The sequence below is a fragment of the Oncorhynchus mykiss genome, chromosome 2 (genome assembly GCF_013265735.2).
Source record: "Oncorhynchus mykiss isolate Arlee chromosome 2, USDA_OmykA_1.1, whole genome shotgun sequence".
Classification (NCBI taxonomy): Eukaryota; Metazoa; Chordata; class Actinopteri; order Salmoniformes; family Salmonidae; genus Oncorhynchus; species Oncorhynchus mykiss.
This window is the reverse complement of record NC_048566.1, coordinates 14364885-14376378: the sequence shown is the minus strand read 5'-3', so window position 1 is coordinate 14376378 and position 11494 is coordinate 14364885. Positions and strand designations below refer to the sequence as shown.

At 43.2% G+C, this 11494-nt stretch overlaps 1 protein-coding gene across 1 annotated transcript; it reads left to right on the top strand.

Annotated features, from left to right (window-relative positions):
• Positions 1-1455: 1455 nt before the first annotated feature.
• On the top strand, positions 1456-10650 carry LOC110490474 (CKLF-like MARVEL transmembrane domain-containing protein 6). Its single transcript, XM_036962190.1, has 5 exons — positions 1456-1686; positions 2092-2221; positions 9473-9649; positions 9833-9931; positions 10122-10650. Exons 2-5 carry the CDS (start codon positions 2099-2101, stop codon positions 10284-10286), a joined length of 564 nt encoding a protein of 187 aa, XP_036818085.1. The 5' UTR covers positions 1456-1686; positions 2092-2098; the 3' UTR covers positions 10287-10650.
• The last annotated feature ends 844 nt before the right edge of the window (positions 10651-11494 follow it).

The window sequence follows — 11494 nt, the reverse complement described above, 5'->3', positions numbered from 1 at the left end:
TACAATTTTCACATTTTAGGTGTCCAGCTGAGGCCTTGGATGGATCATGTTGCAAGGAGATGGGCACAGGGGTATGTACAGTACAAGTCCAAAGTTTGGACACACCTACTCATTCAAGGGTTTTAATTTTTTTAAACAATTTTCTACATTGTAGATTAATAGTGAAGTCATCAAAACTATGAAATAACACATGGAATGAAGTCTCTTCTTATTGGTGTCCTTTAGTAGTATTTTCTTTGCAGCAATTCGACCATGAAGGCCTGATTCCTGCAGTCTCATCTGAACAGTTGATGTTGAGATGTGTCTGTTACTTGAACTTTGTGAAGCATTTATTTGGGCTGCAATTTCTGAGGCTGGCAATGCTAATGTCCTTATCCTCTGCAGCAGAGCTAACTCTGGGTCTTCCTTTTCTGTGGCGGTCCTCATGAGAGTCAGTTTCATCATAGCGCTTGATGGTTTTTGTGACTGCACTTGAAGAAACTTTAAGAATGTTCCGTGTTGACTGACCTTCATGTCTTAAAGTAATGATGGGCTGCCATTTCTCTTTGCTAATTTGAGCTGTTCTTGCCATAAAAAAACACAACTAAGTGGCTCAAACACATTAAGAAGGAAAGAAATTCAAAAAATTACTTTTTACAAGGCACACCTGTTAATTGAATTGCATTCCATGTGACTACCTTATGAAGCTGGTTGAGAAAATGCCAAGAGTGTGCAAAGCTTTCATCAAGGCAAAGGGTGGCTACTTTAATGAGTCACAAATATAAAATATATTTTGATTTGTTTAACACTTCTTTTGGTTACTACATGATTCCATGTGTGTCATTTCATAGTTTTGATGTCTTCACTATTATTATACAATGTAGAAAATATGAATATAAAGAAACCCTTGAATGAGTAGGTGTGTCCAAACTTTTGACTGGTACTGTATGTACAGTCCAGAGAACAGTGTGGGTGGTGGGTAAAACAGCTGCAGTGAGGCTGATTGAAGTAGTGTACTCACCCACATTTACAATTGCATTAATCAATTTGATAAATAATACTAGTATATACAGTTACATTATTGTAGAATAGGCTACTCCTGTATCCAGACTATATTAGGATACCGTTATTTCATTGGCCTTGTCAGGCATGATTTTAGGTTTTTGATCAAAGTTGTATGTTGTACCTCGTTTCCCTTCTTCAATGAAAAGTACTTATGCATTCCCCATTCAATTCAGTTTGAGTGTGAATGTGTAGGCCTAGTGTCAGTGGAAAAATAAACCCATAGCTCCAGCACAGAATGGCATGTAGTTACAATGTAAAATATGTATATATCCTATAATACAATGTAATTTAGGAGTAATGTATTACAATGTGAAATACTATATATCCTGACGACATGTTAGTTACATGTAGGCGTCACGCAGACGTTAGTAAGGCGTTGGTATCATGTAATGTCAGTCAGACGTTCAATGGTAGGCAACAGCCACACGGTGGTACAGTTGCCTAAGCTTAATTCTGGCACTTGTAACCCCCCATACTCTTCTGTTAACGACAGGGGTGTAGACAAGCCGTTCATTTGCGGAAGTGTGGATCTAGGTTTTAAACAAGAACGCAACAACAAAGGGCATTGCTTTGGAAAGTCGTGGAAATACGATATCTATCGCCAAGGCATACCTATTCAGTTGGTTGTTCCAAATTTGACACGTGAGTCCATCGTTTATACTTTTATAGCCTTTATTAGTTTCCCCTTTCAATTTGATTGAATCTTTATTAGCTGCATGTTCTCACTTATGTGAGTGTTTGATGCAGTCTACCCTAGCAAAGATACCCGATGGAGTTGAGTACGGAGGCGATGAATTTTCGACTACATTGAGTCAGTATCAGTCGATACTTGTAAATGTCCAGTGACAGGCTACCCTAAATTTAACAACAAGTTATTTCTTCCATCGTGACTTTTGAAGTTAACAAAATGCCACGCTTTCGCTTTCGCTCTGTAGTTTGCCGCGGGTCTGATACTGTTAATAAATGATAGGCCTACACTGTAACATGAAGTACATAGTTGCAGTCTTATTGAAGTTGTACTTTTTTCTTCAAATCTATTCATTTCAGTCACACCATGGCTGCCGCGGAACCAGTCTACAGTCCAACAACAGTTTCAGAGACCAAATCCAAAAAGTGGTTAATTGTACCAACAGATAATTTGGATAAAGTCAGATGTTTGATAAAGGTGGTGGAAGTGGTAAGTCATATTCTTGTCATAGTTCTTGTTATGATACTGTTATTGTTAATGTTCTACTGTGTTGGGCAAGTCTTAATCCAAGCATAACATTGAACAAACAAATGTAAAGTGTTGGTTTCATGAGCTGAAATAAAAGATCCCAGACATTTTCCTTATGCACAAAAAGCTTATTTCTCTAACATGTTTGGCACAAATTTGTTTACCTCCCTGTTAGTGAGCATTTCTTTGCCAAGATAATTGATCCACCTGACAGGTGTGGCATATCAAGAAGCTGGTTAAACAGCACAGTCATTACACAGGTGTACCTTGTGCTGGGGACAAAAGGTCACTCTAACATGTGCAGTTTTGTAACACAACACAATCGCACAGATGTCTCAAGTTCTGAGGGAGTGTGCAATTGGCATGCTGACTGACTCTGGTGGACATTCCTGACTGCAGGAATGTAGCTAGAGAATTGAATGTTCAACATCGTTTTAGAGAATTTGGCAGTACGTCCAACCGGCCTCAAAACCACAGACCCTGTATATGGCGTTGTGTGGGCGAGCGGTTTGCTGATGTCAACATTGTGAACAGAGTGCCCCGTGGTGGGGGGGTTATGGTATGGGCAGGCATAAGCTGTGGGCCATGAACACAACTGCACTTTATCTAAGGCAATTTGAGTGCACAGAGACACCGGGACGAGACCTGGAGGCCCATTGTCGTGCCATTAATCCTCCATCACCTCATGTTTTAGTATGATAATGCACGGCCCCATGTCGCAAGGATCTGTACACAATTCCTGCAAGCTGAAAATGTCCCAGTTATTCCATGGCCAGACGTCACCCATTGAGCACGTTTGGGATGCTCTGGATCGACATGCACGACACTGTGTTCATGTTACCGCCAATATCCAGCAACTTCGCACAACAGCCTGGCCAACTCTATGTGAAGGAGATGTCACACTGCATGATGCAAATGGTGGTCACACCAGATACTGACTGGTTTTCTGATCCACGCCCTTACCTTTAAAAAAAAAAAGTATCTGTGACCAACAGCTGCATACCTAATGCATTTATTTAAATGGACTGATTCCCTTATATAAACTGTAACTCAGTAACATCTTTGAAATGGTTGCATTTTATATTTTTGCTCTGTGTATTTCAGAGGAGAGACCAGAAGGTTGTCTTCCTATCTGTCTGTCTGTTCTGATGGCACCAAGTAGTAAAACAGGGTTAGATCAACTCTGGTGACAATATGACATTTATCTAGTGGTGTCATCACATGTTTACTTTGTGCTCCAGATAAGACCAGATGAACAAGTTAGGTGTTTATACTTAGACATTTTACATACTATCTCCCTTGCCAGTTATGATACCACGTTCCTTGTAAGTGGATGGTCTGTGTGTAGTAAATAGAATATGCAGATTTTCAAATGCTACCATTGTTTTGTATGTAACTGGATCCGGCTCCCAGAAACTGGGGGTTGTCTATCCCACAATTAACAGGCCAGTTTGTAAATCATAACCTTTGTCTTTCTTAGGGTGTGACCATTGTCAGCTGTTTTTCTTGATTATTCCTTGAAATGTGAAAATCAGACCATTCTATAGAACAGTTGCAACAGCGATGATGCACCCATCAGAACACACTCATCACACCACCACCAGTCCTCCCACATCCCCTTCATGATGGCCTGGGGTATTTGTCAGCATAGAGATGACCCTCAGGATCCTTTAACTGATCGTCAGGCCTAAGACAGCTAAGTTGTTTTTCAGATTTCAGAGTCCAGATCAGTCACTATGGAGCTGCTGTAACCAGTTGAGGGTAGCTGACATCAGATCCTGTATCTTTAGCTCTATATAGCCTGTCTAAAACAGCACTCCAATTGGACAGTTGGACATATCACCTAGCTCACATATTAAAGAGGAGACTGGGTCGGAAACCATTTTAGACAAAACCGTGTTTGCCTATATGAAAGAGCAGCCGTGCTTAAGTCAGCGTGTGTGTGTGGTGCGCATATGTTCGGGGTGGGGGTGTCTTTAAAAGCAATTCTGTTGAATTGGGTGAGGCTACTACAGCTTGGAATTCTGTTGAATTGGATGAGGATACTACAGCAGACTGCTGTTGAATTGGATGAGGATACTACAGCAGGCTGCTGTTGAATTGGATGAGGATACTACAGCAGACTGCTGTTGAATTGGATGAGGATACTACAGCAGACTGCTGTTGAATTGGATGAGGATACTACAGCAGACTGCTGTTGAATTGGATGAGGCTACTACAGCAGACTGCTGTTGAATTGGATGAGGATACTACAGCAGACTGCTGTTGAATTGGATGAGGATACTACAGCAGACTGCTGTTGAATTGGATGAGGATACTACAGCAGTCTGCTGTTGAATTGGATGAGGATACTACAGCAGACTGCTGTTGACTCATGTTTGACCCCTTTCTGTGTCCCGCTGGCCATCACAAGTGGCAGAGCTGTGACATGTCTACATTTGAACTGGATATCATGAATGGCTTACTCTTATTCCTAGACCCCAATGTCAAGGCTTCAACTATTTGACTGCCTTCCTAACTGCAGTGAAATGTGATCTTCAATTGAATTCAAATCACATGGTTTATGGCTGCTATCTTGTATTTCTCCCCAGTTAACAAGATCTTGAAACAAACTCTTTCCTTGCAGAGGGAGGGCTTGTTTGGGTGAGGGCACCTCTTGTACTATTAGGTTGGCCTGTGAGTAAGCAGGTTAGAGGTCGATGTTTACTAGTTGCCATAGTTTGGGATTGAGCTCTTAGTCCAGGCAATTTTTTAAAATCTACAAGACCCTGCTAGGTAAAGTCCCCCCTTATCTCAGCTCGCTGGTCACCATAGCATCACCCACCTGTAGCACACGCTCCAGCAGGTATATCTCTCTAGTCACCCCCAAAACCAATTCTTTCTTTGGCCGCCTCTCTTTCCAGTTCTCTGCTGCCAATGACTGGAACGAACTACAAAAATCTCTGAAACTGGAAACGCTTATCTCCCTCACTAGCTTTAAGCACCAACTGTCAGAGCAGCTCACAGATTACTGCACCTGTACATAGCCCACCTATAATTTAGCCCAAACAACTACCTCTTTCCCAACTGTATTTAATTAATTCATTTATTTTGCTCCTTTGCACCCCATTATTTTTATTTCTACTCTGCACATTCTTCCATTGCAAAACTACCATTCGTGTTTTACTTGCTATATTGTATTTACCTTGCCACCATGGCCTTTTTTGCCTTTACCTCCCTTCTCACCTCATTTGCTCACATTGTATATAGACTTGTTTATACTGTATTATTGACTGTATGTTTGTTTTACTCCATGTGTAACTCTGTGTCGTTGTATCTGTCGAACTGCTTTGCTTTATCTTGGCCAGGTCGCAATTGTAAATGAGAACTTGTTCTCAACTTGCCTACCTGGTTAAATAAAGGTAAAATAAAATAAAAATTAATTTCATCTCCTTCTGAAGCAGGAAATCTGAGTTGGTTCAGAGTTTGTCTCTTGTGGAACTGCAGTCTGGAGACAGACAGTGATGACACGGCTCTGTCTTCCTCAGATCACTGGGTCCTTAGTCAAGCTAATCAGAGTCAGGTGTTAGCAATACCATCTAGCGGTGCACTGCAAATGAAATTAGCAGCCAGATGCAAAATGTCATTACCAGGGTTATTTTAAGCCTTGCTGTTTGACCTTCTTACTGTGTGTGAGAGAAACGATGGATTCCTCCAAATATGATCAACATTGCAAGAATGCTTGGCAAGCTCATTGGACATAAATATCTGTGGATTTTAATGTCATTTAAAGCATTTCCCGCTTAAAGCCACAAAGAACCCTCAAATCTAATGCTTTTTAACTCTCTGCTCTTTCTCTTGCAACACAACACTTTGCTAGAGTTGTGTGTTCATAGAACCTTGTGGAGAGCACACAGTCTTACACAGCTAACCTTGTGGAGAGCACACACAGTCTTACACAGCTAACCTTGTGGAGAGCACACACAGTCTTATACAGCTAACCTTGTGGAGAGCACACACAGTCTTATACAGCTAACCTTGTGGAGAGCACACACAGTCTTACACAGCTAACCTTGTGGAGAGCACACACAGTCTTGCACAGCTAACCTTGTGGAGAGCACACACAGTCTTACACAGCTAACCTTGTGGAGAGCACACACAGTCTTACACAGCTAACCTTGTGGAGAGCACACACAGTCTTACACAGCTAACCTTGTGGAGAGCACACAGTCTTACACAGCTAACCTTGTGGAGAGCACACAGTCTTACACAGCTAACCTTGTGGAGAGCACACAGTCTTACACAGCTAACCTTGTGGAGAGCACACACAGTCTTACACAGCTAACCTTGTGGAGAGCACACACAGTCTTATACAGCTAACCTTGTGGAGAGCACACACAGTCTTATACAGCTAACCTTGTGGAGAGCACACACAGTCTTATACAGCTAACCTTGTGGAGAGCACACACAGTCTTACACAGCTAACCTTGTGGAGAGCACACACAGTCTTACACAGCTAACCTTGTGGAGAGCACACACAGTCTTACACAGCTAACCTTGTGGAGAGCACACACAGTCTTGCACAGCTAACCTTGTGGAGAGCACACACAGTCTTACACAGCTAACCTTGTGGAGAGCACACACAGTCTTGCACAGCTAACCTTGTGGAGAGCACACACAGTCTTGCACAGCTAACCTTGTGGAGAGCACACACAGTCTTGCACAGCTAACCTTGTGGGAACACACACAGTCTTGCACAGCTAACCTTGTGGGAACACACAATTCAGTGCTATTCAAAATCTAATTTTCCCTAACCTGTACTCATACCCTAACCTTATCCCAAAAACCTAACCCTAGCTCCTAACGCTTAACGTATTCTAACCTGAACACTATTTCTAACCTTAACCCTAAACCCCGTAGAAATAGCATTTGACCTTGTGGGGACATTCAATGTCCCCAATTGGTCAAAATTGTTGTTTATTTACTCTTCTTGTGGGTACTTAAAAATAAAAATTCAATTTGGTTTAACCTTTATTTAACTGGTCCCCACAAGAATAGTTAAACACACACACACACACACACACACACACACACACAACAGACTGTAAAGAAAGTGTTAAAGGTGCTGCAGAAGATGTCCTCTTGAGTAGGAGGCCCAGTCTTTATAACAGTGTTGATGTCAGACTGTAGGGTCATGTAATAAACTGCAGATATAGAGCTGTGGCTTCATTAACACTATGGCCGGGGGAAACAGACCATGGTGCATTTTACCTTGTAATATGGAACAAAGGCCTACATACTGTACAGTTTAGCCACTGTTTTTATAGACACACACACATATGGCACATTCTGCTCAGCACCGTATTACAGTGAGAACATGTTTGCTGTCTATCGTTTAGTTTTCGGTAGCCATTTAGCACTGTCTAGCTGAATAGTGTGAGGACAGATCCTCAGAGCAGTATGCTGTCTGGCGTGGGGACAGATCCTCAGAGCAGTATGCTGTCTGGCGTAGGGACAGATCCTCAGAGCAGTATGCTGTCTGGCGTGGGGATAGATCCTCAGAGCAGTATGCTGTCTGGCGTGGGGACAGATCCTCAGCGTGGTATGCTGTCTGGCGTGGGGACAGATCCTCAGAGCAGTATGCTGTCTGGCGTGGGGACAGATTCTCAGAGCAGTATGCTGTCTGGCGTGGGGATAGATCCTCAGAGCAGTATGCTGTCTGGCGTGGGGATAGATCCTCAGAGCAGTATGCTGTCTGGCGTGGGGACAGATTCTCAGCGCAGTATGCTGTCTGGCGTAGGGACAGATCCTCAGAGCAGTATGCTGTCTGGCGTGGGGACAGATCCTCAGAGCAGTATGCTGTCTGGCGTAGGGACAGATCCTCAGAGCAGTATGCTGTCTGGCGTGGGGACAGATCCTCAGAGCAGTATGCTGTCTGGCGTGGGGACAGATCCTCAGAGCGGTATGCTGTCTGGCGTGGGGATAGATCCTCAGAGCAGTATGCTGTCTGGCGTGGGGACAGATCCTCAGAGCAGTATGCTGTCTGGCGTGGGGACAGATCCTCAGAGCAGTATGCTGTCTGGCGTGAGGACAGATCCTCAGAGCAGTATGCTGTCTGGCGTGGGGACAGATCCTCAGAGCAGTATGCTGTCTGGCGTGGGGACAGATCCTCAGAGCAGTATGCTGTCTGGCGTGGGAACAGATCCTCAGAGCAGTATGCTGTCTGGCGTAGGGACAGATCCTCAGAGCAGTATGCTGTCTGGCGTGGGGACAGATCCTCAGAGCAGTATGCTGTCTGGCGTGGGAACAGATCCTCAGAGCAGTATGCTGTCTGGCGTGGGGACAGATCCTCAGAGCAGTATGCTGTCTGGCCTGTTCCTTCCAAACAATAGATAAGGAAACGAAAACAAAAAGCAGGAACCGCATGAGTCAGTTCAAGTGTGTTTTTGCTGGCCTTGTGGCCTTTCTTAGGAATATTTATTAGTAGTGGCTATTGAGAAATCAAAATGGGGTCTGTGGGTGTTGTAAAGGGGTGGATCCTTTAGTTGGTCACCGTTCTAATGGCAACATGAAAAAGCTATTTTGTGTGTGGTGCGGTATGAATAGAGCCAGTATGTGGTGCTTCCATCACGCTGTGATGAGCTTTTAAGAACACTGTGATGGTCACACCAGAAGAATCCTCTCATTGTGGAGATTACATTAAAGAGTTGTCCCTTCCTCCAAGCCCAACTCTGAACAACACATGAAGTATATAGACATTTACATATACCCTCATTTACATAGGGCTATGATAGTCACTCAATTCTTCAGTCAACTCTACTGATGTCACTATATTGGCACAACATATAAATATAGCATCAGAAGACAAAATCCTGAGTTCATCAGTACTCAAGCATGTTTGACGACACTAAATTACCTCTAACCTGTTTTATATCTGAGACAAAAAACACAACTTCCCATTTAGGGTAGGCTGCAGGGTAGCCTAGTGGTTAGAGCTTTGGACTAGTAACCGGAAGGTTGCAAGTTCAAATCCCCAAGCTGACAAGTTACAAATCTGTCATTCTGCCCCTGAACACTGTTCCTAGGCTGTCATTGAAATTAAGAATTTGTTCTTAACTGACTTGCCTAGTTAAAAAAAAATATATATATATATTTTTTAGCTCTGGTAGTACTACAGTGCCATCTGTTGTTGAGACTGGGGTAGTCAGTTAGTTTTGACTTGTGTGTCCTCAGCTCCTGTCGTTTGTGGCCTTCATTCTTGAAGAGGTAGTGACGAACTGTATGAGCTGCTCTCCGCTGTACTTCTTTGAGTTTGTCAGCTGCACAGCCTTCCTCTTCACAGCTCTCCTCCTCATCCTCCTCGCTACCACCCTGCACAAGAGAGTGGGCATCAGTTGCTGGCCCTCCCTGGTGAGTTGTGTGTGTGTGTGTATGAATATACACATATGTTGATACATGAGGCCCACTGACCTGCCTAACATTTGTATGTTTATCATTCATAAGACTTTGTGTGTGTGTGTGTGTGTGAGGATACTTGTATTCCCATTTAAATGTATGCTGGTGTATATAACCATGCTGACTTGTCTCTTGCAGGACTTTGTGTACACAGCTTTGATGGCTGCATTCTTCCTCATCGCCTCCATTGTGTTTGCCTCAGATAATGGTGGAACTGACCTGGAGAATGCTGCTGTGGTAAATGAACATCTTCACTCAGACTGTCCTCATACCTCAGGGTCCTGGTTACTGTTTTTTCAAATGAAGGCAAAATATCAGCCCAAACCAAGCTGGGTTTAGATTGAAAGGATAACCTTTTTGTTTGTTTGTTACAAGATGTTTTACTAATGTTAATACTTAGTAATAACTTATTACTATTTATTTTCAGGCATTTGGCTTCCTGGCCACTGTGGCATTCCTGGTGGATGCTGGCTGGTTTGTGAAGACCAGGGGTTTTCCTTTTAAAAAGACCAACCAGCAAGCCGCAAGCAACGGTGGGGCCCCTGTGGCAGAGGCCGAGAAACTCAACAGGGAACAGAACGAAGCAGACTAGGCCCAGGGATACCTAACGAGTGTAACACTGGTGTCTCTTTCTCCCACATTTACACACGCAAACAGGCAACACACTAAGACTATCAGAGGGCCACCTTATATCTGCTTAAAGGAAGGAAAGGAATCTCCAGTAGTTTTAACAGCTTATTCAGAGCTTTTATTCTTAGCAGTGGGACCATTTTTGTAGGAGACATGGTCTGTGTTGTATACATTCTGTTTCCTTGGACCATGGAGCTGCTTGGAATGGGACCACTCATTGATAGAAATGGACCAAGGCTCTCCAACCCTGTTCCTGGAGATCTATCCTCCTGTAGCTTTTCACTCCAACCCTGTTCCTGGAGATCTATCCTCCTGTAGCTTTTTACTCCAACCCTGTTCCTGGAGAGCTATCCTCCTGTAGGTTTTCACCAACCCTGTTCCTGGAGATCTATCCTCCTGTAGGTTTTCACCAACCCTGTTCCTGGAGATCTATCCTCCTGTAGGTTTTCACTCCAACCCTGTTCCTGGAGATCTATCCTCCTGTAGGTTTTCACCAACCCTGTTCCTGGAGATCTATCCTCCTGTAGCTTTTCACTCCAACCCCAGTTGTAACTAATCTGGTTCAGTTTATAACCATGTAATTATTAGAATCAGGTGTGTTAGATTAGGGTTGGAGTGTGAACCTACAGGAGGGTATCTCTCCAGGAACGGGGTTGGAGTGAACCTACAGGAGGGTAGCTCTCCAGGAACGGGGTTGGAGTGAACCTACAGGAGGGTATCTCTCCAGGAACAGGGTTGGAGAGTCCTGGAATAGACTATTATGAGATTTTAAGATCACTGTATTGCCTTACCACTGACTGTCATTCCTGCATTTCTCAGTGTTACTGGGATGAGCACCTATCTGTACTTGCATCTTATCAAGATGGCTCCAGCTATGCAAAATGCTGTATCTAATCTCTCTCTAAAAAATGGTTTGGGAGTTGAAGAACAATATTTATCCAGTTATTTACAGTCAAACCCAAGTACAGTTACATTATTTAACCGGAAGAAATCGTTTTAAAAGTCGACATCATTTATTAGCCAGTTTAAGGAATGACAATATGATTAAATTCAAACTCTTTAGTAAGGAAAGGGAACAGTAATGCCAGAATCGTTTTTACAGAAATATGATATATCTTTTTTAATGGGCCCCTATGTCTGTCATTTTATTTTAGACCTATTTCTCACAAG

Coding starts and splice junctions, on each gene's coding strand:
- LOC110490474 (XM_036962190.1), top strand. CDS start 2,099: ATGGCTGCCGCGGAACCAGTCTACAGTCCAACAACAGTTTCAGAGACC. Junction 2,222..9,472: donor TGATAAAGGTGGTGGAAGTG/GTAAGTCATATT, acceptor GTGTGTCCTCAG/CTCCTGTCGTTTGTGGCCTT. Junction 9,932..10,121: donor ACCTGGAGAATGCTGCTGTG/GTAAATGAACAT, acceptor ATTTATTTTCAG/GCATTTGGCTTCCTGGCCAC.